Source organism: Mustela lutreola, chromosome 16 (assembly GCF_030435805.1).
Source record: "Mustela lutreola isolate mMusLut2 chromosome 16, mMusLut2.pri, whole genome shotgun sequence".
Taxonomy (NCBI): Eukaryota; Metazoa; Chordata; class Mammalia; order Carnivora; family Mustelidae; genus Mustela; species Mustela lutreola.
In genome coordinates this window covers 53,017,139-53,044,535 of record NC_081305.1, presented here as the reverse complement: position 1 = coordinate 53,044,535, position 27,397 = coordinate 53,017,139, and the positions used below count along the sequence as shown (strand labels likewise).

Below are 27,397 nucleotides of genomic sequence, written 5' to 3'. Positions count from 1 at the left end.
TTCAACAATAAATAGATGTTGAAATTAATGCCAATATTATAACAACTCACTTAGTTGTGAATGTTCTTTTTTTTTTAAAAGATTTTATTTAACAGAGATGACAAGTAGGCAGAGAGACAAACAGGGGGGTGGGAGCGGGGAGGAAGCAGGCTCCTTCAGGAGAGCCCAATGTGGGGCTCAATCCCAGGACCCTGAGACCATGACCTGAGCTGAAGACAGAGGCTTAACTCACTGAGCCACCAAGCTGCCCCGAAGAATGAATGTTTTAAGTGAAATAAAGGATTATATTCTCTCATTTTAGGGAAGTGTTTTGTTACCTGATGAATTTATGGAGTCTCAATTTTATATGTTTAGATTAAAGCCTCCATAACATTGGAAAGCATAAACCAGAAACTATGTGGGTCTATCTCCAGCGTTCCGGGTCTTTCTGCACCAATCCCAAGTATGCCCACCACAATGCGGGCACACTTTCTCACACGAAGCAAAACAGAACTTAGAAGAGACTTAGCACAGAGACCCTCAGAAAAAGGGAGACTTTCCCAACACCCTCAAAGCAATGAAGAGCTCTCAGATTATGGAGACCCTCCCAGTCCAAGGAGAGTCTCCTGGTCCTCCCTGTGGACAGGATGGACCATCACTGGAGCTGAAGCAGAATCCTTAGAGAAAATAAAAGCATGATGATGTTGGCTCACAGATGTCCCTCTGGGAGAGACAGAGACAAAATGGGGCTTCTTCACCTGATTTTCATTCAAGCAGAGGTACCAGAACCACATTTGAAGGTTTACCTTCCTCCTTCAGACTTGGACTTCACCTCTGTCATCTGCTTCATCCATTCCCACCTACCTGGATCAAAGACCACTGTCTTCTTTCTCTTCACATCCCAAGGGTCCTTCTTTTGCTCCAAAAAGGAGACCAAATCAGGCTTTGACACAGTGAGACCTGTTTAACAGAGAAATCGAATATACTTATTGCTGGAGAGTCTTTCAATCCACACTGCATCAGCAGAGAAGAGAGAACATTGCAGAATTCTAAAAGATGATTTACCAAACACTGTTAACCAGCAGCCCCTGTAGAACATTAAGGACTTTCAAAGAGTCACATCCTAACTTGTGCTTCCTAGTACTGCCAATACAATAATAAGGAGTGAAAATTGGAGTTTAAATGCAGGCGGTACCATTTTATGCCACATCAGGCATTCAACAGCCGCTCATCTATAGAAATGTTGTTACCTGAAGGAAGGGGAGGCTAAGGTCAGGAGGATTTTTGTCTACACCTACCAATCCTTACTTGTGTTCCTTAGTGCAGTGATCTGATCTCCAGTTATGCAAAGAGGAATCATTCAAGAGACAGTCTTCAAAGGAGAATGAAACCCTGAGTGTGGTCTGGGAAAACTGGAAGGAGTCATTCTCACCCAAGAAGAGCAGGTGTCCATAGTTCTCCAACATCACATCCCTGTACAGTTGCCGCTGAGTGTGGGTCAGGCGTCCCCACTCCTCCTCGGAGAATTCTATGGCCACATCCCTGAAGGTCAGCTGTCCCTGCAATAAATACCACAGTTACCAAGAGGCCATTGACAGAGTTCACAATGGTCCCTAAGTTGAAAGAGGAGTTAATGTCACCAGCTAGACCCCAACACCTGACCGTCACTGCTTATCTCACTGTACCCACCAAACTTTATTCCACATTTGAGTTAACCTCTTCTTTTCCCCTTACCCTTTACTTTAGCCAAAACACCCCATGGAGAGAGGCTCCTGTGGTGAAAACAGAAACCGTGCAATAGAAGGTTAAGGACTAGGGGCGCCTGGGTGGCTCAGTGGGTTAAGCCTCTGCCTTCGGCTCTGGTCCTGATCTCAGGGTCCTGGGATTCAGCCCCACATCGGGCTCTCTGCTCAGCGGGAAGCCTGCTTCCCCCTCTCCCTCAGCCTCCCTCTTTGCTTGCTTATGATCTCTCTCTGTCAAATAAATAAATAAAATCTTTAAAAAAAAAAAAAAGGTGGTAGAGCAGAAAACCTCACGGTGATTAACTCAAGAACCATTTTCATTCACATGAGACTTACATGTGCTCACATGATGCTGCCTCTGTCTTTTATTCCCAGTATCAACACAAACACAGAGAATGATACAGATAAAACAGCTATTATTGGGGCACCTGTGTGGCTCAGAGGGTTGGGCCTCTGTCTTCGTCTCAGGTCATGATCTCAGGGTCCTCGGATTGAGCCCCACATCAGGCTCTCTGCTCAGCAGAGAGCCTGCTTCCCTCTCTCTGACTGCCTCTCTGCCTGCTTGTGATCTCTCTCCCTCTCTGTCAAATAAATAAATCCCAAAAATCTTTTTTAAAAATAGCTATTGTTGGGACGCCTGGGTGGCTCAGTTGGTTGGACGACTGCCTTCGGCTCAGGTCATGATCCTGGAGTCTCGGGATCGAGTCCCGCATCGGACTCCCAGCTCCATGGGGAGTCTGCTTCTCTCTCTGACCTTCTCCTCATTCATGCTCTCTCTCACTGTCTCTTACTCAAGTAAATAAATAAAATCTTAAAAAAAAAAAAAAACATCTATTGTTTACACGGGTAGTATGATGAGGGATACAAGCAGAAAAACATTTACTTTTAACTCAGAAAGCTGACCCACAGGCTTCCTAGTTCTGCTAAAAATAAAAAATATACTAATTGCTATGTTCTTTTTTTTTAAAGATTTTATTTTTTATTTGAGAGAACGAGAGAGAGAGAACATGAGAAAAAGGAGGGTCAGAGGGAGAAGCAGACTCCCTGCCAACCAGGGAGCCTGATGCAGGACTCAATCCCGGAACTCCAGGATCACGACCTGAGCCCAAGGCAGAGGCTTAACCCACTGAGCCACCCATGCACCCCTGCTTGCTACATTCTTAAAGGGTCTCTTGACTCCCTGTACATCTCACCAATATTAATATCGAATTGAACAATAACATCGGAGAAATCTTACAAAAGTAGTTTTACACCTACAAATATGAACAAACACTTGTGATCTAATACTCTGTGCACCTACCCTCCCCCCTTGAACACTGCGCACATAACCACCAGCTTCATGGGGCTGACCTGCAGCTCCTTCTACCCACAGGTCCTGTCCCTATGCTACTGCAATAAACCTACTCTCTGGTACCATAGAGTATCTCCAGAATTCTCTCTTGACCCCCGTGCTTGAAGATCCCACTACACAGTATTTCATCAAACGCTTTGGTTTCAATCATCATCTGTGACCTATTTCAGGATTTTAAGATCCTCAAACATGTTAATTATGTGATTCTTGTTTTCTTCTTTTGAAAATACAAAGGAGGAAATAGAGTGCCTGGGTGGCACAATGGGTTAGCATCTTACTCTTGACTTTGGAACTCAGGTCATGGTCATGGTCTCAGGGTTCTGGGATCTACTCAGCAGAGTCAGCTGGAAAGTCTCTTCCTTCCCCTCTGCCTCTACCCTGGATCAACCTCCCTCTTTCTCTCACACACACCATCTCTCTCACTCTAAAATAAACATAAACAATATCTATTTTTTTTTGAAGAGTATGTCTATGACATGAGTGTGGAATCAAGTAAAAACTCATAAGAGGGTGGGACGCCTGGGTGGCTCAGTTGGTTAAGCAGCTGCCTTCGGCTCAGGTCATGATCCCAGCGTCCTGGGATCGAGTCCCGCGTCGGGCTCCTTGCTCCGCAGGGAGCCTGCTTCTGACTCTGCCTTCCACTCTGTCTGCCTGTGCTCACTCTCACTCTCTCTCTCTTACAAATAAATAAATAAAATCTTTAAAAAAAAAAAAACAAAAAAAAACCTCATAAGAGGGAGGTCTGACTGAGTCAGATCCTCTACTCCCAGAAGTCCGTGCTACCAACTACAGCAAGGTGGGAGCCTTCACCTGCCCAGTGCAAACTCATGTGAGGTGGCTTGTGAGCAAATGGTCAAGAAAGGATTCTTAAGGCACTATTGGTTAAAAACAAAAACAGCAACAACAAAAAAAAACCTGTTTTTATTAAGCCTCAGGGACAGGACCCATTGGCAGAAAGAGCTACACTGTGATTTTGAGAAGGCATTGTTTATATGCTTTTCTGTTAAGGGGATAAGAGATAAAAGAAATTTCGAAGGGATTTTCATATATTGAATAAAACCTACAGGATCCTGGAGGTCTGACTATTGTCCACCTGAGGTAGCTTTTGCCTCTAGCAAAGCATTACACAAAGGCACCTGTGAATTCCTTGAAGAAAGCCACACTTTGCTTGTCTCTAATGTTTATCAGTGGGTGGCACGTTGTAAGGACATTTCATTTTCCTCTACATTTATTTAGCTTTGTTCTCCTATCAGACACTACAAGCAAAGAGAAACTAAGGAATTTCCAACTGAAACATGCTGGTTTCTGCACATCATTCAGAAAATCCATCAAAGAACCTCATGAATTTAAGAAGGAACATATGAGTATTACTGGGGGGCTGTCTGGCATAAAGCATCAAGCCATTTAAAGAACTTAACATCAGCTGTGATGAAACAAGTTGGTATGAGTGCCTAAGGCACACTGAAGGACCTATGACTATTAGTGTTGAGTAAGGGACTGGCCGGGCTGGGTGGGGATGGATAGATAATGGGCTAAGTGAACAGGCTCACCAAAAATCCCAGGAATGAGGAGGCAGAAGGAAACCAGAGATAAGGGAACACAACCAGACCACCTTGTTTGTTTTAAACATCAGAGATGAGATATTCAAAGGAAAAGTAATCATGGTGTTACTGGGGTTGACATCAAGAAGATTGAGGTGCCCTGGTCACTTTTCTCTAAAAGAACCACCATAAAAGTGCTCTGTGGCAACCCACTCCAGAATCCTCTCACTCTAGAAGGCTCTCTTTCTGTTCTCCCCTTCACTTGATACACTATCCCTTCACCATTTTGTGTCCAAGATTCTTTCTTCTGCTCCAGACAGACAAGAACCCTGCAAAGGTGTGTTCTTTGTTGAGGCCACTTTTAGGCAAACAGGCTTGCGCACTGGAATGGGAAAAGGCCCGGTGACTACCTGCCTGAACAGGGACAGGCCCATCAGGCGACCCACCCCCAAACAGCCATAGGCCCTAAGTAACCAATGGGCTGCTTAGAGCCAGGTCCCAGTCCCAAAAAAGGGAATATTCCATCTGTCTCCAAACCTCCTCATCTTCCCCCTGTAAAAACAGGTCCCACCCACCACCTCCTGGCAGACAGCCTCTCTCCTAGTTTTTGCCCCGTGCTCCCTTGCTGTGTATCCAATGAACTTCTAGCTCCTTTGTTCTGCCTCAGGTGTGTTCTCTTGCTTCCCCTAGCCTGGCCCACACATGATCATCACCCAACATTTAAGAGCTCCCATCTACTCAAGAGACACCCCATGTAGGTACCACATTCTTGTATTCCCTTAAGAAGCAAATCAGAATGTCAATGAAATTATGGGAATACACTGGATTTATGCACACTTTGATCACATATACTTTCCCTGTCCTGGAATATATAGTATATTTTACTTTTTTAAGATTTTATTTATTTATTTCACAGAGAGAGATCACAAGTAGGCAGAGAGGCAGGCAGAGAGAGAGAGAGGAGGAAGCAGGCTCCCTGCTGAGCAGAGAGCCCGATGCAGGACTCGATCCCAGGACCCTGAGATCATGACCTGAGCTGAAGGCAGAGGCTTAACCCACTGAGCCACCCAGGCGCCCCTATAGTATATTTTAGATACAGTATGTTTTCCACATGCTAAAGGGTATGGACCTCACCCCCACCCTTTTTTTCCCAGAGAATGTCCCACATTATTCTGGGTCTCATATCCACTGCTTATCTGCATTTTTTTACTCCTAGTCTGTACAGAGCTGTAATGCTTCCAGATGGGACCTAAATAAGACCACTTTCCTCCACCGATATCCCAGGACCAGACCCCATCAGCAACAGGAATCCTTAACTTAACACCTTCCCCGTGGATCTGTCACCAAGGGATTATTTTCAATACTGGCAGACAACAGTTTTTGTTTTCTTTTAGTTATTTATTTGACAGAGATAAAGACACAGCAAGAGAGGGAACATTAGCAGGGGACATGAGAGAGGGAGAAGGAGGCTCCCTGCCCAGTGGAGAGCTTGGCGTAGGGCCTGATCCCAGGACCCTGGGATCATGACCTGAGCTGAAGGAAGATGCTTAATGTTTGAGCCACCCAGGCACCCCTCAAAGTGACAACTGTTGATGGCCTACTGGAAGCCAGGTTGGAGAGAAGGGTTAGAAGGCTCTCGGTTATAGGTGAGAAGCATTTTTAAAGACCTAATTTTGAGTATCATTTCTGGAAAGTTTCAAAAGTTAGGTGTAAACATAAAGCAGAAACATCAGTACTAGAAAAGTCAGTATTTGCAATTTCTAAGTGTGAGGAATTTCAGGAGAAAAAGATGACTGGGCCTCTAAACTCAGACGCAAGCCTTACCTGAGAACTGGCCATTTCTTTTTTCACTTGGTCCTTTGGCGTTCTTCCTCAGAACAGATTCTAGGAGAAATCACAGCAGCGTCAGGAGACAATGCCTTTTTAAAGTCACCGAAGAGCCTCCTCACCTCTAAACCACTCGCCTCCAGGTAGGACTTTGAAATGCAGAAAAGGTCCAATTTCCTAGCCTTTTATATCAAGAGCTATTCAGAAATAATGAATATCTCCTTGGAAACTAATCTTTGAGTTTTTCCTTCTCTGCTTTCAGGGGGCCTCCCAACCACAGACACACACACAACTTGTGGGAGAGCAGAAAGAAAGAAGTGTGCTGCACGGACCTGATGCTTCTAGAATCACTGGGCGGAGGCCATGTTACCTCTGCTGGAGCCAAAGCCTGCGCTCAGCTGTCTTCTATTCAGGGGAAGTCCTCCTGCTATTGGTGGACTCACCTAGAATCGCCTGGAGTGTTTCACTAAAACAACACTGTTTTTTCCACCCTCACTAACTGATGGAATCTGGGTGGGATGCTCTGAGTATGATCATTTTTTAAACTCCACACAGTGTCCTACTGGGAAGCGTTGGGGGAGGTGACCAGGCAAAGCACAGTGGCCAAGTCCATGATTGTTACTGCTATTTAATCTGTGCCTTGTCCACTGGTGAGTTTCTGGAGACTGACACTTTATCCCTCTTTCTAAAGAACAGAGGGAGACACCCTCACAAATGGAGCTTTCCCTTAACAAATGCAAATCTGTTTTACCAAAGGCAACTTCTGCAGGGTTTCAGAGCTTTTCCTTTGTTTCGTTAAAATAAGCCTTAGGCCAAAGAGACCTATTTTGTGGTGATAAAATGCTCCCCTTGGTTAGCAAAGCTTATTTTCATAAGTCACTGCCAAATCATTTTCCAAACTGAATGTACTCTTTAAATTCCCATTGGTGTAGAATGTTGTGGTTTGGAGTCACTGGCCAAGGAAGAATTCTTGAGATATCTTTGGTGCAAAAAGGTGGTTTTATTAAAGTATGGAGACAGGACTCATGGGCAGATAGAGCTGCACTGCGGTTGCAACAGGTGACTGATTATATACTTTTAAGCTGGAAAGGGAGTAAGGACAGCATACGCCTGCAAAGTATTTTGGGAACATCCAAATGTTGTTCCAGGATGTTGAAAGGGCTAGCTATTTTTAGGAAATATTCATTTGTTACTGTTCAGTAAACCCTCAGTCATTAGATACTTCAGAGGTCTACCAGTGGGCCATATGTTTGGGGGATAATTGCTAACATGTATCTTAGGAGGTAGAAATAAAGGAAGTTTCCAAAGGAATTTTCTTATGTTAATGTAGACTCACAGGATCTTGGGAGGCCGGGATAATGTTATTCTAAGATTGTCTTTTGTCCTTAGCAAAAGGGCAAAAGTTGAGTTGAGCTCTGAGAGGAAGGTCACTGTACCTGTTTCAAGGACTTTTCAGTGGCCTGCTGGCAGTAAGGAAATCAATGTTTTTTCCTTTGCCTTTGTTTCCCACAGTAGTAAATGGGAATTCTAATTCCTCAATATTTTCACTTAAGTTTAGCTATCCTAGAAAATGTTCAGTGGTTTCTCACTGTAAATATGAAGTTATCTCACTCTGGTTTCCCTGGTAACTGAAACTGAAACCATTAGCCTGCTTCCTCCCACCTCTCTCTCTGCCTGCCTCTCTGCCTACCTGTGATCTCTGTCTGTTAAATAAATAAATAAATTCTTTAAAAAATTTTTTTTTAAAAAAAGCATCAAGCTGAACAAAATCAAAATGCTGCCTTAAAACATCTGGGAGGCATTTTTTAAAAAATATATTATCTTTTTTTTTAAAGATTATTTATTTATTTGACAGAGATTACAAGTAGGCAGAGAGACAGGCAGAGAGAGGGGGGGAAGCAAGCTCCCCCCTGAGCAGAGAGCCTGATGCGGGGCTTGATGCCAGGACCCTGAGATCAGGACCTAAGCCCAAGGCAGAGGCTTAACCCACTGAGCCACCCAGGCGCCCCTGGGAGTCATGATATTAAACTAAGTAACTTTTTTTCTTGTTTGGAAACCTCCCCTCCTCCCTTCTTAGACTTTTTTTTTTTTTTTTTTTTTTTTTAAGTAATCTGGTAGCACACTGAAAACCTGATCGACAAGGCTGGCGGCACAGACACAATTCTTGTCAAAACCAGGTAGATCCTGTTGAAGGAGGAGCGTGAGCTTTTTATCTCAGGGAGTCAAAGAGTAAATCTTGAGGACAAAGGGGAGTGAATAAAGTGGTAGAGTTTTATTAAGCAAGGATAATGAAAACTCTCCAGAGTGAGACTGGCAACCCTCATGGGGTTGCCAATGTGGGCCTCCATCGACAGTCTTTTATTCAGAACTGACCCGGGAGCTAGTGGCCTTAACATTCTTGAGAAGCCTCAGTTTGACTAAGGGCTGGTGATAACATCTTTAATGGCTTACTTCTTCTTTGGGGTCTGGTTTTTTCATTGGTCACAGTTTTTTCATTGGTCACAGTGTAACTGCCATAAAAAGACCCCAACCCAAATGCCCAGGGCAGAGTGGTCTGGTTTGTTTCCTTATCCCTGGTTTCCTTGTGCGTGAGCATTTCTGGGATTTCTGTGAGCCTGATCATGGAGCCCCTCCCGATCACTCCCTACCCAGCCCCACCTGTCCCTTTCTCAATGAGGCCCTTCAGATATAAATCAGTAGGGATGATTGCCAAAATGTTACTTGGTGGGGGGTGGGGGCTAGAGATAAAGAACTTTCCAAAGGAATTTTTATCTGTAGAGCAGACTTAAAGATCCTGGGAGTCGGGCTAAGACTGCCTTCTGCCCTTAGCAGAGTGTTAACATCCAGGCAGTTGAATTCCTAGGGGAATGTAACTCTGCCTGCCTCAAAGACTTGCCAACGGGCTGTAAATACAAAAGAAATTTATAATTTTTCTTCTGTCTTTGTTTCCCACATCACTGCATTTCCCTACAAAACCCCCTGACCCTTCCTTTTGGTTTGGGAAGCCTGGCCCTCTGCGCCCTCCTTTGCCTCACAAAGCAGCAAAGGTACTGTTTCTCTTTATCCCAAACTGCCTTTGACTTCTGTTTTGGCTTTAAAGCATGGAGGTCATTTTTTTGCCAACAGAATAAATGTATAGGAGATGAAAACATTTTTTTTTCATCTGTTCTCAATTCTTTGTGCTTTTTTTTTTTTAAGATTTTATTGATTTATTTATTTGAGAAAGAAAATAAGTGAAAAAGAGAACATAATCAGGGGGAGTGGTAGAGAGAAAGGGAGAAGCAGGCTCCCCACTGAGCAGGGAGCCTGATGCAGGGCTCAATCCCAGGACCCTGAGATCATGACCTGAGCCGAAGGCAGAGGCTTAACCCACTGAGCCACCCAGGTGGCCCACAATTCTTTGTCCTTCTAATAGTTAAGCAAACACAAGACAGGTTCACAAGAGGAAAAAAAAATTTTCTTTTTTTTTTTTAAATATTTTATTTATTTATTTGACAGACAGAGACCACAAGTAAGCAGAGAGGCAGGCAGAGAGAGAGGAAGAAGCAGGCTCCCCGCAGAGAGGAGAGCCCCATTCGGGGCTCGATCCCAGGATCCTGGGATCATGACCTGAGCCGAAGGCAGAGGCTTTAACCCACTGAGCCACCCAGGCACCCGAGAAAAAAAAATTCTTAACATGGGAACCTCAGAGATATTGAATAAGGAACAGGTGGGGCTACGTGACCAGGCTCAAAGAAATTTCAGATGTGGAGAAATTCCGAACTGTAAAAAAGAGCAAAACAAATAAATAAAGAAACAAAAACAGAGATAAGGGAATAAAACCAGACCATCTCATTTGTCTTAAATGTCAGAGATGAGATACTCAAAAGAGAAGTAATCACCGTGCTATCAGTGGTGACATCAAGAAGATTTAAGTTCCCTGGTCAGTTGTTTTTGTTTGTTTTTTTTTTTAACATTTTATTTATTTATCTGACAGAGATCACAAGTAGGCAGAGAGGCAGGCAGAGAGAAGGGGAAGCAGGCTCCCTGCTAAGCAGAGAGCCCAATGCGGGGCTCAATCCCAGAACCCTGGTATCATGACCTGAGCTGAAGGCAGAGGCTTTAACCCACTGAGGAGCCACCCAGGTGCCCTAGGCAGGCAGCTCTTTATGCAATGTTCATCCCCGGGGTGCGGGGTGGGGGGGTGGGGGGGATGGGGGGGTGGCTGGGTAACTCAGATCCTTTAGGGATCTGGCTTCAGCTTGGGTCATGATCTCAGGGTCCTGGGATCAAAACCCACATCGGGCTCTCTGCTCAGCAGGGAGTCTGTTTCTCCCTCTTCCTCTGCCCCTAACCCCACTCATGTTCTCTCTCTCGAATAAATAAATATTTTTAAAAAGCTCATCTCTGGTATTCGCTCTCTTCCTGGGAGAGGTACCTCATCTAATTTATTCTCAGTACATCTATCAGCCTCCAAAAAGAAGGCAATCCTTCCATCTGCAGCAACAGAAGCATCCTAGAGGACATTTTGCTAAGTTCAATAAACCACACGCAGAAAAAAAGACACTGTATGAAATCAGAGATGCATAATCTTAAAAAAAAAAGGCAAAATTATTAAAGATTAGCATGTTTGTTCCCAGGGGCTGAGGATGGCAGAGAATGATCAGATGTTGGTCAAAAGCTAAAAAAGCTCACTATGCAGGATGCAGAAACACTGAATGTTGAACGTACTGACTGAAGTTAGTAGGAGTGTATTATACACTTCAGATTTTCTAGAAGAGGCCATCTTAAGTGTTCTCACCTTTCACACACACACCGCCACCACACACAGATCTTAACTATGTCAGCCGAAGGATATCTTTATTCCACTGACTGTGGAAATTATGTTGTAACCAGGACCCGAGGGTATAAGGACCCCTGGCTGCACGGGTCCCAGACCTATTCTGCCTCTCACGCTGACAAAATCCAAAGGCAAGAAAGACGACTTTGGCCGCCTCAATTGTGGCCTCAGACTTTCCAGCTGGGTTCCTTCTGTCTCCTGGCTCAGGAGGAAGACCCTGAGGGCAAAGCATCCCCTGAGGGGAACTGAAACGACCCCTCAAGCAACTGGGACTGCCCTGAGCCAGGGAGACCCCACCCCCCATTGACCTCCAGAGAAGGACAGATTTAACCCTGGCTGCCTGCCTGCCGCTACTCCCTTGCTTTCACCCCATTTTCCTTCTGTAAACCTGGTTTTCAGCACTTTGGAGAGAGTCCTTGGGACATTCCTGGGCTGTCTTGTGGGTGTGGGTCTCCCCGAACTAACTTCCTCTCTAGTCTCCCCACCATGGGTCTTTCTGCCTTGGATTCTGTCGACAAGGAGTAGCCAAACCTGGTCCGTCTGGGACCCCAGGAGCCTCACACCCATGCGCCCTTCCCTGTGCCCTGGCCAACAGCGGACAGATGAGTGGGAGCAAAACGAGAAAGGAATCTACTTCAGGGAGGCCGCGACAGCAAAGGCCGCAGAGTGACGTCTCAAAGATGGTCTCCGAATCACTGACCACGCTTCCAGGTCTGAATAAAGAAAATAAAGGACAAAGCGAGGCAGAACATGCAGGCGGGTGGTAGAGGTCAGGTCCAGCACTGTATTGGCGTGGGGCATGTGGGGTCTTGCCGGCTCAGGGCAGGCCCTGCTGTTGAGGGTGTAGTTTCCTTCCCCTTCCTGGGATGCTGTGCTGCTGGGCCTTCTGCCTGAGCTAAAAGCTAAGCTAGCGAGAAGACCCGAGTCACTCACAGATACAGACTAAGGCTGAAATGGAGAGAACTGAAGACACTACTGGGTCCTCTTTCCATTTCACAATATAAATGTATTTACTTTTTTAAAACTTGAGGGGGTGCCCGGGGGGCTCAGTCCTTAAGCAGCTGCCTTCATCTCAGGTCATGATCCCAGGGTCCTGGGATCGCGTCCCGCATCAGGCTCCCTGCTCCGTGGAAGCCTGCTTCTCCCTCTCCCACTCCCCTGCTTGTGTTTCCTCTCTTGCTATGTTTCTCTCTGTCAAATAAATAAAATCTTAAAAAACAAACAAACAAACAAACAAAACTTTGAGTGACTACTAGATCAGAAAACAAGCTACTAAATGGGTTGGCTCTTGAAGCTGTCACGGAACAAGAAAGCCCTGTCCCCTTTCTGGGGAGTAAGAATTCCTGTTCCCTACAAGGTTGTTCTACCTGCACGAAGAATCAGATTGACATGAGACAGATTAACAGAAGAGAATAAAACTGAATAGCACACATATGGGGAATCCACAAACCCATACAAATTCCAAAGTCAGGCAGGCAAAATGAGGTATATACGTCATCCTGAACCAAGAAAAAGTAGGAGCAGGAGTGTGGGATTTCAAGGTGAAGAAATGCAATTGACAGGGTACTAAGGAGAGGAAATTCTGGACAGTTGTCCCCACCCCTCACCAGAATGTGCCACTCTGGTGGTTGTATTATTTTGAGCTGAAAGCACTTGAGATCCTATAGTCTCAAGAGAAATTGGGCGCCTGGGTGGCTCAGTGGGCTAAGCCGCTGCCTTCGGCTCAGGTCATGATCTCAGGGTCCTGGGATCGAGTCCCGCATCGGGCTCTCTGCTCGGCAGGGAGCCTGCTTCCCTCTCTCTCTCTCTCTGCCTGCCTCTCCATCTACTTGTGATTTCTCTCTGTCAAATAAATAAATAAAATCTAAAAAAAAAAAAAAAAAAAAAAAAAAGAGAAATGTTTGTCCCTCACTTCATCACATCGAAGAATCTAAATTAAAGGTATTTTCCAGAACAAAGGTTACTAACAAATAAATTTTCTCGGAGTGACTCATCTCGATGATCTGGCAAATGTCCACCAAACACCCGCTTGTCCTATTGCCCTGTGAACTACATTCCTTTTGTCTGAAATCTCAGGTCCCTACCCCCTTCTCCTCAGTTCAGAATCACATATACACCTCATTTTGCTCGTCTTTAAAATTTCCATGTCTATACAGATTCCTTGTACATATGCCATTAGATTTGATTTTCTTTTGTGAATCTGTCTCATGTCAATTTGATAGTTAGTCCAGCTGGAAGGACCCTTGAAGAGGACATGAGTTCTTGCTCCTGATGCTGGGAAGTAGATGTCTGCTCTGCCACACGATGGACCACTCATGTGTTTCCTGTAATGTATCTCCTGTAATAACCCGTGTTTGGGAAAGGGCCTCCAGTTTAGGTTCCTCTCTGTAGTTAAGGGAGGTGCAAAGGTTTCTCTTGGGCCCATAGGGTCTTGGTTGCCGTCAACTCCAAATAACCCACATGCCAAAGTGGCACATTCTGACCCACTTTGAAGCACAGAATGTAATGAGAAAGATAGAAAATAAGGCACCAAACACACAATCGTTGTGATGTAGTCTTCGACTGTAGGTGAGATTGAGAGCAGATGGCCAAGAAAGAATTCTTGAGGGGTCTTGGGTGCCAAAAAAAAGTGATTTTATTAAAGCACGGGGACAGGACCAATTGGAAGAAAAATGTGGTAAGGAATGGCTGATTATACACAATGGAGTTGGGGGAAGTAAGGACAAAAGAAGGGGCGGCAAGATTCTCATATGCTAAAGAAGATCCTCAGGATCCTGGAGACCCTGCTGTTGTCAAGCTAAGGCTGTTTTTCTCTCTAGCAAAACATTGATGTTAAGACTGTTGGGAGTTTCCTGGGATAACGTCACACACATCCCACCCAGGAGTGTGGCGGCAGAGAGGCTGTGGGGTATCAGCTTCTGCTTTGTCCTTAACTTGCCTTCTGCTCCCTTATTATTTGCTTCCATATATCTGATTTGGGGTGTCAGCCAAACATTAGTACCTACCCCTGAGGTGCGGGAGGAGCAGCGAACCAAACCTCTGACCTGCTCTGATCTGTTCAGTGAGGGGAGAACCCAGGGTGCGGCCAGACCTAGAGAAGCTTCAGAGGAGAGAATTCTGGGTAGCGCTGGAGAGGCAGAGGACTTGAGGCTTCTGATTTCCTTGCTTATTGGATATTCCCAGTTCTCTCTTCCTAAATTTGCCTACCAGAAACTTTGTATGATTATTTTCTATATACAAAGCCAATTCCCTATTTTATAATGTGAAATAATAAACAACTTAACATAAACAGAGATTTCTGGGATAATACTATTAGAAACTGAAGTTGACCCTTGAAAGACACGGGTCTGAAGTGCATGGGGCTACTTGCACAGAGATTTTTTTGGATAAATACAGTAGAGCACTGGGAATGTGTTTTCCTTATGATTTTCTTAATATTTCTCTAAGTTACTTTTTTAAAAAGATTTTATTTATTTATTTGACAGAGAGAGAGAGAGAGACAGTGAGAGAGCAAACACAAGCAGAAGGAGTGGGAAAGGGAGAAGCAGGCTTCCCACTGAGCAGGGATCCCGATGCGGGGCTAGATCCCAGGACCCTGGAATCACGACCTGAGCCAAAGGCATATGTTTAACGACTGAGCCACCCAGGTGCCCGTCTAGTTTACTTTTATTATAAGACATAGCCTTAGAGATATAAATGTATATGAGTATATAGATATTGATATGGCTATAGATATAGATACATAGAGAGAGTCAGTATGTAATTGACTATGTTATTGGTAAGGTTTCCAGTTAGAAGCTCTCTGTTAAGAGTTAAAACTTGGGGGTGTCAAAATTTGGGGGTGTCCACTGCATACCATTTGCTCCAGACTAAAAGTCTCTGGATGATGGGGACCATGGCTCTTCACCTCTGTTCTTCTAATGACCAAGTTAAATAGAAACAATCGCTTTTTCTATCAGTTTGCACCTCCGTGTTCATCACAGTATCTATAAACACATTCCAATCAGGAGAAAAATAGCAGACAAGTTCATTTTTAGAGATAAAAAGCATCTGAGTAGGCTTTCTCAAACCTATCAAAGTTGTGGAATTTAGGGAAAAAATGATGAAATTGATACAGAGCAAAGGATATTGCAGAGATACGAGGCATACACAGTGCTATTCCAGATCGCATCCTTGCGGAGGATGAAGGCTAGGTGGAAGGCAGCAATCAGGGACAGGGGCCCCCACCTACGAGAGAACCATCCTTCAAAAGACTTTACGCTGCCCTGGAAGGAGCCCTCCACCCTTTCCCATGTGATAGGTAACAGATGACAGGCTCAGGGAAGGTTAATCAGGCTAAATGAGCCCTCCTAAGTAAGCTATAGAAGCCCCAGACAGAAGGTCAGTGGCAATCCTCTTGGGTTCCCTGCCCCATCACATCGTCATTGCTCAATAAACCTTGTTTTGCTGCCCACCCCTCTGTCTACCTCTTCACTCTTCAAAGTGGGGTAACCAACAATCATGGGCATGAATGTAGAAAAGAATCCTGTTACGGCGGGTAAAAAATAATTAAAATTGGTGAAATACTAATAATTCTGAAACATCTATAATGTTAGTGTGCCATTCCTAGTTGTAAATTTTGTCCAAAGGACCATAGTAGGGGTGCCTGGGTGGCTCAGTAAGCCTCTGCCTTCGGCTCAGGTCATGATCCGAGGGTCCTGGGATTGAGCCCCACATCTGGCTCTCTGCTTAGCAGGGAGCCTGCTTTCCTTCCTCTCTCTCTGCCTGCCTCTCTGCCTACTTGTGATTTCTGTCAAGTAAATAAATAAATCTTAAAAAAAAAAAATAAAGGACCATAGTAATGTCACAGTAACAAGAGAAGAGAGTGAAGACTCTATAAGAACTCTGTATTCTCTCTGCCACACCTCTGCAAGGATTAATGTATTACATAATAAAAACTTGCATTAAAATTATAGCTTTAAAACATAATTACATTACATTAAATTAATGTTGAATAAATATCCCTTTTTTAAACACCATGTCCATTGTTCCTCCCTTAGATATTTCAAAAGTAATACAACTTCTTATTAGATAATACTTCATGCCTCTTGTCCCCACTGCATCATTTTCATTTTCCAAGCTTGGTGAATTTCCTCCATAAAACTGCTTGTTAAAACTGAGACTGCTAAAGACTATTCTTATAACCTGTTCCCTTTCAAAAGAGAAAAGCTTTGGCATCAAAGCATCTCTTAACACAGTCAAGAGAACCCCAGTACATCACCAAATCCATTTAACTTGAACTTGGACACAAAATGTTCATTATTTGCTCCCTACCATAATTCTTTTTGTCTATCAGCTGACACATCCACCTGTATTTTCTTTTGTTCCCTGCAGTTCACTATTTAAATTATAATGGAAAACACTTAAATACACTAGTGGTTTTCCTTGAGCATTGTCATCTATCAAGACTTCAACATATCTCCTAGGACATGAGACATAATGTTCACCACCTAGTCTCCACTGCCTAAAACCTGCATTGCCTAAAACCCAGCTTTCCCTGCAGCTTCACCTGCCATCAGCTGCATCATACTTCTGAGACAGTTTACCTCACCCCAGCTTCCTGAAGGACCATTTGACATGTCAGCTTATCTTTGTGGAACTATCTTCAGAACCTCACACCAGATGAATGTTAGGTAAATACGATACTTCATGTTGAAGGATACAAATTCGAAGATATTTCAAGTATATCCGATTATAGGACACAGTTGCATTACTGATTAGACTCTGGCCTTATTGCTGGGACCAGTAACACAACACAATTGTACAGCTGCTTCTATGATAATTTATGTGTGTGTGTGTGTGTTTAAAGATTTTATGTATTTATATTTGTGGGAGAGAGAGAGCACGCACATAAGTGGGGGTTGGGGGAAGGGCAGGAGGTGAAGCAGACTCCCCGCTGAGTGGGGAGCCCAGTGCAGGACTCCGCCCCAGAACCCTGGGATCATGACCTAAGCAGAAGGCAGATACTTAACCGACTGAGCCACCCAGGTGCCCTCTATGATAATTATAAAAGGTTTCAGTGTATAGCTATAATTTATTATTTACTACTGGAATGGATTATCTTATTCACAATTTTACCTAAAATGTGAATCCCTTGTAATCGTGCATAACATTCTCTGAGCCATGAATATATAAAAGATGAACATGGAGAAAAACAGACCAAGAAAAACAGACTACTTTCTTCTCATCTGAGATGAGGAAGTTTTATAATTTCTCTAGGATACAGAGATGAGCCTGAAAACACAGTGAATATTACTCAAGAAAATAATAAAAGGGCTGACCGTTGGGAAACATACATTGATTAAGGCCAAGTTGTTCAATTGCTTCCACACAGTCTAATGAAAAGGAGAAAAAATCACAATGATGGCAGAGAAGGTATAAAAACTACAGAGATGCTCCGTTAGGACAAGGATACCAGGGGAGGTGTTATCTGAGCAGAGGACCTAGGTGTGCATTGTTCCTAGCAGTGTGCTGGCCTGTCAGCTTGTGCATGTACAGAATGGAAACCATAGTAAGTCATAAACACGAAACATCTGGACACATCTGAATGCCGTATGGGGTAAGTTTGTGTTTGTCACAAAGCAGAACAGAACCAGATCCAATACTTAGCAGTGTTTGTGAAGTATTTGTTGTTCTTCTTGTCTCATACATATATAGAAACAGTGATATTGACCAGCTCATGTAGAGTCTGGCACAGGACTCTGGAGGGGCCAATGGAATACGGGACTGTAACTTAATGCTTCTCCCAACCAGAGTCCTAGGACTGATGATGGTGACCTGTAAGTCCTTCAAGAGGACAGAGTTGCCAATGGACAGACCTCTGGACATTCTGTGAAACTAGAAAAGAAGTCCCTATGCAAAACCGTGGAGAAAATGTTTCACACCAAAAGCTGCTGGGATTCCACTTAGAAATTATGACCGACAGGTGGCCACATTCAGATGACTGAGAAGAACGTCTCAAACTTGCCCTGGTTCCCTTGGTGTAAAGAAAAACTAAAATGATGACATAAGATGTAGAATCCTGCAAGTTTCCACTGAAAATCTAGACCAGATCAATGTCTTAAAAGAGTACATTCTGCTGTGAATCTCTGGTATTTATTTAATTGTTTTCTCATTACATAAATTGCCATTTTTTACATCTTTGATGTTTTTATGATCTATAAACTATTTTCCCCCCAAAATGTGTATTTAAAACAAAGGATTTCCCCTATTCATTACATTTCTAGGGTTCTGAAGATTTTTATTTATTTATTTGAGATAGGGCAAGAGAGTGAGAGCAGGGAGGAGGGGCAGAGGGAGAGGGAGAAGCAGGCTCTCCACTGAGCAGGGAGCCCAATGCAGGGCTCGATCCCAGGACCCTGAGATCATGACCTGAGCCAAAGGCAGATGCTTAACCGACTGAGCACCCAGGTGCCTCTATCTGGTACACACTCCCTGATGCTGAGTGTTAAGTTCGGGGTAAAGACATTACCACATTCTTTACATTTGTACCTAGTCTCTCCAGTATATATTCTCTAATGTATAGTAAAGTGACGGCTCTAGTTAATGATTCAGTTATCTTCTCTACATTTGTAGGGTTTCTCCCCTGCATGTATTGTCCTCTGTTAAGGAAGGCTTGAAATTCAAAGGTTTTGCCACACTTTTTATATTTGGGGGTTTTCTCCCAGTATAAACGCGCAGAAGTTTACATAGGTTTGTAGTTCTGTTTCAAGGCTTTGCCATATTCTCTGCATTTGTTGGGTTTCTCCCCAAGTATGTATACTCTGCTGTCAAGGGAAGTCTGAGGAATAAAGGCTTCCACAAAATCTTTACATTTGTAACTTTTCTTCCCAGTATGTATTCTCTGATGTCAAGGAAGTTTTGAGCGCTGGCCATGTTACTTACATTTATAAGGTTTCTACCCATTATGCGTTCTCTGATGTCAGGAAGGCTAGAACTCCGGAAAAAGGCTTTGCACGCTCTTTACGTTTTTAAGGTTTTTCTCCAGTATACACTCCCTGATTCAAAAAATTTGAGTACTGGTTAGGGCTTTGCCACATTAATTACTTATGGAAGGTTTCTTCTCAGTATGAAAACTCTTTGTTGAGCATGTTTGAAGACTGTGCTTAAAAACGTTGCCACATTCTTGCATTTGTAAGTCTTCTCTCCAGTAAGGAAAACAATGACATTTAATAAGGCTGGAGCTTTTATCAAAGACTTTCTCACATTTATTTCATTTGTACTGGTTCTCTAGAAACTAAGTTCTCTGCTGTTTACTAGGACTTGACCCACAGATAACATTTCCCCCAGATTCACTGCTTTGGTAAATTGTGTCTCCATTGTAAACACCTTGGTAATTATTAAAGGTAGATCCTTAATAAAGATCTTGCTAAGTTCACAACACATAAAAGTTGATCCAAATTAACTTGGCAGCTTTTCATACACTCTCTTCCATCATTGTAATTTCTCTGTTTTTCATTAGATTATGTGGAGTGAAGTGAAATTGGCCTTAATCGATGCATATGTCCCAACTTCCAGTCCCTTTATTCTTTTGAGTGATGACCACTGTGTATCCAGGTCCTTCTCTGTGTCCTGGGGAATTACAAAATTTTCTCATCTTATGAAAAAAATGTACTGTTTTTCTCTATGCCAGCCATTTATATATTCATGCCTCACAGTGTGTTCTATACAATTATAAGCCAGTTCCATTGTAGGTAAATTGTGAATTGGATAATCTATTCTAGTAATAAATACAGAATTATAGCTATAGAATGAATACTTTTATAATTATTACATAATTCTCCATACAATTATGTATTATTAATGGCACCAATAGACAAGTTTCAGAGACTTATCAGGAGTGAAATAGTGTATCCTGAAGAACGCAGACACACTCAAAATATCTTTGAATATGTATCTTTCAATACGAGATATTATATCACCTAATATTTACTTGGGTGTGGGGTTGTGAAGACTGTTCCACAGGGGGATGGTTACAAGTTTGATGGTCCTTCAAGAGCCTGGTGCCCCTCAGGGTCAGTGCAGAAACTCTAAGTGGCAACAAGAATGACCATGAAAACTTGCCACACTAGGCCCTGCCTTAATGCTACTTCAGGAGGGCAGAGAATCCATTTACAGTGAAAGGTTAAGACCCACAGAAATGCCTATGATCACGACCACAACTACAGCTACCTGTAACCTGCGCTAACTAAAGTGGAAGTTTCTTACTCCAGAGAACCCTGCTCAGGGAGAGGACACATCACACCTGCATCAGAGGATCCTGCTCCGCCAGCACAGACCCATGCTCTACCTGATGGCCCAAGACTAAGCCTCACTTTTCTGCTACCTGGATCCCTATGGGAGCGTCCGGTCATTCTCAGTGGGGACACACTCTGCCAGGGACTCTTTTAAAACCTGCAGTGTCCCATGTAGATAGGGTTTAGGCTAGCATGAGACTCTATGTCTCCTACCACTTTAGAGAAAGAGGAATTGGTCATCCAGGGTACTCTCCTCCCTCCAGAGAAGTAATCTCCTTTATGGTAGCCCCGTGGGAGTCCCCGGGGTCCCTCATACTGTGGTAAGGAATAATGGACATAATCGTAGCTGTCATGCTATACTTAAGGTCTCCAGATTTTACACATCCTGAATAACTCAAATTGTGTACCATCTGATCAACATCTCTCATTTTGCCCTGAGTCAGCTCCTGACCATCACAACTGCACTCTACTTTTATGACTCGACTTTATTAGGTTCCAGATATAATTGAGATAATACAGTTTTCGTCATTTTGTGTGGATTATTCCTTGTCACATAACATCCTCGAGGCTCACCTACTTTGTCCCAAATGGAAGCATGTCCTTTTTTAAAGGCTGAATTTTGGATATAGGTATCTAGATAGATATATAAATAAATACAAATATTAAAATAGATGTTATATATTATGTCTGGTACATAATATATTCTATGATATATATTTTTATGTCATAAGTAATATTACATGGCATATATATATATATATATATATATATATATATATCACATTGTCAATAACTGCTCCTCCTAGAAAGCAGGGAAACTACAGGGAGATGACTCTGCCTATTTGCTAAAACGGCTAAATGTCAAAAGAAAAAAATAACACCAGTGTGAAGGAATTAAAATCACCATATACTGCTGGGGTGCCTGGGTGGCTCAGTGGGTTAGGCCTCTGCCTTCAACTCAGGTCATGGTCTCAGGGTCCTGGGATAGAGCGCCATGTCAGGTTCTCTGCTTGTCAGGGAGCCTGTTTCCCCCTCTCTCTCTGCCTGCCTCTCTGCCCACTTGTGATCTCTCTGTCCAATAAATAAAATCTTAAAAAAATAAATTAAATAATCATATATTGCTAATGAGAGTTTACAAAGTACAGAAAAACTGGTACATACTTAAAAACTCAAACATTTTTCTATCCTATTAAGAAAATATAAATACTATGCGAACTCTCGGAATTACTAATCTGCCCTTTCTGCATTTTTCTATTCATCCATTCAATCTTATAGTATACAATAGGGAAACAGAAGACAGAGCACACAGCACCTATGGAGGCGTAGTACCTACATGTTCATGGTTATTACAGAACACCTAGTGCCCAGCTCACAGGATATTATGGGGATGAAATCACATCATATATATTATGTTCCCACTGTGGTGCACCATAACTTCCCTGTGAACACAGAATTAGTGCTCAGTCAACATTGCGGTAATGTATACGCGTTGTTTTCCAGATAGAGACTTGCTCAGACATTAGCACTCACTAGCCTCCTTTCTATAAAATTTAAAGTGCCAAGACAGGATGTGGTCCTTCAGGTTGGTGATGGTGGTCTTTTCTGGGACCTCATGAGGACAGGACACTCACCAGTACAGTAAACTCCCAACAGTGAACAGTGAACAGTAAATTCTTTCCTGGGAACTCACCAGGAGTTGTGTTAACGTAAGATGGTCCATGTGGGACCTCAGATATGCTGTGCTTGCATTCTCCAGTGTAGCCACTAAACGTGGGTCTATTTGATTAAAATTTAAAATGTGGACTATCAAGGGACATTCCGAGAATGCAAAGAGGGATGCTAGGTATTACCTTAGAAGCACTGCTTTCTCTAGAAAGGTAAACTGACTACCCAAATTGGAAATCCTTTGCTCTCTTTTATCTGACTGTGCCTTAGGAAAGTGAATGGCAACCGAAGCAACCCAGAAGTAGATAAGCCCAGAACTCTGTTCTCTGAGCTGTTCTGAGGAGGAATCAGGGAATGGCAGAAGAGCAGAAGAGGACAATTTCATGGTCTGAGTGGTCATTTGTAACCAAATCTGAAGGGACAATTTTTTTTTAAGATTTTATTAATATATATCACAGAGAAAAGGAGAAAAGAGAGACTGAGAGGGAGCACAAGCAGGGGGTGCAGCAGTCAGAGGGAAAGGGAGCAGCAAGCTCCTGACACGGGGCTCAATCCCACCACCCTGGTATCATAACCTGAGCTGAAGACCAACGCTTAACCAACTGAGCCACCCACGCTCGGTCCCTGATCCCACCTGCTCTGGGGTACTCTTCATTATGGAAGATGCCCTATTCAGGTCCTTGAGTGGCTCCCCTGCATTCTCTTTGTGCCTATGCGTGAATTTTAGCAAGAAGAAAGGGAGAGGGCATCAAAACTCCGGGTGTGGTAACAACTTCGGTCAGCAGGAGGACTGGTCTGTCCAGTCTCTGGTCCCACCTTGCCTGACTGTGAGCTCAGGCTTGTGGGCCTGGTTGACATGGGATTCGGATGTAGTGCTGTTGGAGACCACGACTGTTGACGGGAGGAGCACATGACTGCACGGTTTGGCTCTGAGAGGAGCGGTGTGTACAAGTGCTCCGTGCGCACGTGCAGCACTGGTGGGAAATTCTGTCTGCGCAGGCGCTGTGGGGAGCCATTACTAAGGGTTACGTCTGAGGAAGTAAGGGCAGAGTCGCACTGAGATGCTGCGGGCATGTGCGAGAGTGGGCTGAAAGGGGCCCGGAAATGTGTCACACGGAGTCTTCCGCCCACTGACCACACAGGGAAGATGTCTGGGCCATTGAGAACATTCTCAACATGAGAGGTGGTACTACGTGGTGTTAAAAGATGAAAGTATGGGGAGGGTATGTGCTTTGGTGAGTGCTGTGAAGTGTGTAAACCTGGTGATTCACAGACCTGTAACCCTGGGGATAAAAATATATGTTTATAAAAAATAAAAAATTTTTAAAATAAATAAATAAATAAAACAAAAAGATGAAAGTATGTACCTTCAGATGTCCAAGAGTTAATTTCACCAGCTGGTTTGTTTTCAAAAGTGTAGGCATGCTCCACTTGCAGGAGCTAGGAGTGGGGTTCTTGGTTTTTGTTTTTAAGGTTTTATTTGTTCACCGGACAGAGACGGAACAAGCAGGCAGAGTGGCAGGAAAACAGAGGAGGAGAAGCAGGCTCCCTCTGAGCGGGAAGCCCACTGTGGGGCTCGATTCCAGGACGCTGAGGCCATGACCTGCTGGAAAGCATGTGCCTAACCGACTGGGCCACCCAGGTGCCCTAGGGGCGAGGTTTTTAATGAGAGGATGTGGAAGGGAAGCCAGGACAGTGTTTGGATATACTTTAAGAAGTTACCTCATTTTGGAAGCTATTTGACTGTAAGTGTTTGCTCTTAGGTTCATTTTCTTCCCTTCCAGTGTAATGACCGTGAATTGAGATGTGGTTTCCTTTCAGACACTACTGAGGCATTACAGACACTTCCATCTATGGCTTCCCAATTTAATTTCTCTAACAGTGGAAGCATAGTACTTAGGACACTATGGGGATTTTGCTTTGTTTTTCATAGGTAATTTAGAAACTGTACATTCAGGGTAAGAATGCAAGTCATGATGGTGCAACATTCTGTCCCAGGGCCACCAGTTAAGTCACATGTATACAAAGATCCAAACTGCATGAAAGGCATAATAGTAGACCTATACCTTCAACTATAATTGTATAAACATGAGAATTTCAACAAGGATGTTGTCTTTATAATTTTTGTGGGATATGATGTCTTTTTATGTTGCAGTGGATTCATCTCTACTAGTGTGAAAAGGCCAGCTTCTGGGAGCCTGGGTGGCTCAGCTGGTTAAGGGACTGCCTTCAGCTCAGGTCATGATCCTGGAGTCCCAGGATCCAGTCCCACATCAGGCTCCCAGCTCCATAGAAAGTCTGCTTCTCCCTCAGACCTTCTCCCCTCTTGTGCTCTCTCTCTCAAATAAATAAATAAAATCTTTAAGAAAAAAAAAAAAAAAAAGGCCAGCTTCCTATAGCACTGATTAAGGAATGCAATCTGACAGTTAAGTTTGATATGACAATATTTACGTAAATGAACCAAGTACAAAATACGTTAGTGTCTATGTGTGTTATAGTCTGAAACTGTAAGAAGGAAGCTCCACCTCAAACTCCCAAATTGTTAAGTCCGAAGATCAAACTAGTATTGATTGGGAGCAATAATGGAAATTTTTACTTTATTTAGATGTTTTATAAGTTTATAATTTTTTTTTAAAGATTTTATTTATTTGTCAGAGAAAGCACACAAGCAGGAGAGCATCACGCAGAGGGAGAATCAGGCTCTCCGCTCAGCAGGGAGCCCAAACGGGACTCGATCCCTGGTGCCTGGGATTTTGACCTGAGCTAAAGGCAGATGCTTAATGACTAAACCACCCAGGCATCAAGAGAAGAGGGAAATTTAGACACAGAGGTGTGTAAAGCAGAAGGCAGGGGCAGAGTGATGCATCTGTAAGCCAAGGAGGGTCAAAGATAGCTTTGAGACTTAATCGTTGAGATAAAGTATGGCCCTGCCAGAAGGTTGGCTTCAGACATCTAAGCACCTCCAGGACCCTGAGACAATTTTTTGGGTTCTTTAGCAAGCCAGTTATGATCATTTGTACAGTAGCCCTAAGAAACTAACACGGATCCTGTCCTCTCTTCCCTTGTGGCTCTGTTACCCAAAGCTCTCAAATTCTGTGCTCTCCTTACTCCTTCAGTGACATCCATGGTGGATAACGGTCCTTGATGATACCGTTAATCAGTATTATAAAACATCCTACCACAATTCTGATTTCCTATCTTTTTGTGGAACGTATGCACTAGTCATACAGTCCCAGTATTCTAATTTTATAAGATGTTCAACTATTTTTAGAATTTATTTGCATTTTTCCATTTGGTTTTTATTAAAGTTTACCCCAATAAGGCCATACCACCTACTAGACAGTCCATTCTAGAGATTGTACTAATTACCTCTATATTTCAGAGTGCTTTTCCCTACTCACCTATGTCTGTTGCCACACTGTTTTCAGATTTCAAGCTTCAACATCAGCACCTCCCTGCGTCAGCAGCCTGATGGCCTTCTTTGCAGACTTCAGCCCTGGCAGCTCTCACAATCGCATTAGCAAATTCATTAAAGGAAATCTTCCACTCTCTATATGAGAGATAGACATCTATTTCTATATAAGATAAGCCTGTATCTATTTCTGTATCTGTGGATCTATGAAATATGGATAAAAAATATACAGAGATACATGCATATCCATTCTATTGATTCTTTGGAGAAACTTCAGATTTTAGTACCCACACATTTTCTTCACCCAACATCAGCCTGCTGATGTTAACTAATGCTAATAATACCATATAGTATGTCTAATTTGACAAAATTTCCAGAATATGTGTTTTGAAAAATTATTTTTGTATTATCACAAAAATTAAAACAGAGGAGAAAGTGAAATGCCAAATTCCATATGAAATCTTATGGGTGTGCATCTATGTGTGTGTTTAATTATTACTTGAATTTATGTAGTCTTTGATATTTGTCATTAGTATTAGGTTTTCTTATACAGGAATTTCTTATTTTGAGTTCTTTTTAAACAGCTTTGGGCACCTGGGTGGCTCAGTGGTTGTGTCTGCCTTTGGCCCCGCATCGGGCTCCCTGCTTGGTGGGAGGCCTGCTTCTCCCTCTCCCTCTCCCCCTGCTTGTGTTCTCTCTTCTGCTGTTTCTCTGTCAAATTAATAAATAAAATCTTTTTTAAAAATTAAAACAGCTTTATTTGGATATGATTTACATGCCATATAGTTTACCCACTGAATGTGTACAACTGGTATCTTTTTAACTAATTCACATGTAGGTAAGCAAACCACTGTCAATTATGGAACATTTTATCACCTCCTAAGAAACTTCATACTCCAGCTATCACCACTCTCATCGTCTTATCCTCATGCCTAAGCAACCAATAATCTGATTATTTGACTTCTTTCCAGTTTTCATCAGCTATTACTTACATATGATATTATATAAGCTTAAAGTATACGATTTAATGATTTGACATATGTATGTATCTTGCAAAACATTTACCACAGTAAGTTTAGTTAACATCCATCACCTCACAGTTACAATTCTTTGCACGTGTGATAAGAATTTTTAAGAGCTACTCTTTAGCAACTTTCACATAGGCAATATAGTATTGTTAATTATAGCCAGCAAATATTCTATATATGCACCTCGTTATCTACTCATCTGACAATAGACACAACTTATTTCCATGTCTTGCCCATTAGGAGTAATGCTGCTGCATGTTCTTTATTTTTCACATGGGTGTAATTTTTCTAGGTTTGTACTTGTAACTGTTCCATGCCATTGTCATTGGAGAAGATGCTTGATAGGATTTCAATCAAATTTATCAAGACTTTTGTGGCCCAATATATAATCCATACTGGAGAATGTTCCTTGTGCACATGAGAAGACTATGTATTCTGCTACTGTTGGATGGAATGTTCTAAGTCGATCTGCTAAATGTCATTGAAATCTGATATTTCCTTATTATTTTTTGTCCATTATTGAAAGTGCAGTATTGATGTCCCCTACTATTATATTGCTGTCTCTTTTTGTTCTTGTCTATTAATAGTTGCTTTATATATTTAGGTGCTTTGATGTTGGGTACATAAGTATTCCAAAGATTCTTTTTGTTGAATCGACTCCTTTATTTTATTTTTTTTAGAGAAAACAGATTATATTTATTTGAAAAACATAGATCACTACTATATTTATCCAACAAAACTGGTTTTTAAAAGTAAGT

The 27,397-nt window shown here is 42.8% G+C and overlaps 1 protein-coding gene across 2 annotated transcripts in view; it reads right to left on the bottom strand.

Moving 5' to 3' along the window:
* The window catches only part of LOC131817374 (zinc finger protein 345-like), a 90,604-nt gene that overhangs the window by 45,038 nt on the left and 18,169 nt on the right, over positions 1 to 27,397 (bottom strand). For both annotated transcript variants that reach the window (XM_059150656.1, XM_059150655.1), the window contains exons 2-4: positions 6,438 to 6,497; positions 1,412 to 1,538; positions 844 to 939 (exon numbers count right to left, since the gene is read on the bottom strand). In XM_059150656.1, coding sequence (XP_059006639.1) covers positions 844 to 939; positions 1,412 to 1,538; positions 6,438 to 6,452 — 238 coding nt within the window. In that variant the 5' untranslated portion in view covers positions 6,453 to 6,497. The remainder of the gene's footprint in view (positions 1 to 843; positions 940 to 1,411; positions 1,539 to 6,437; positions 6,498 to 27,397) is intronic.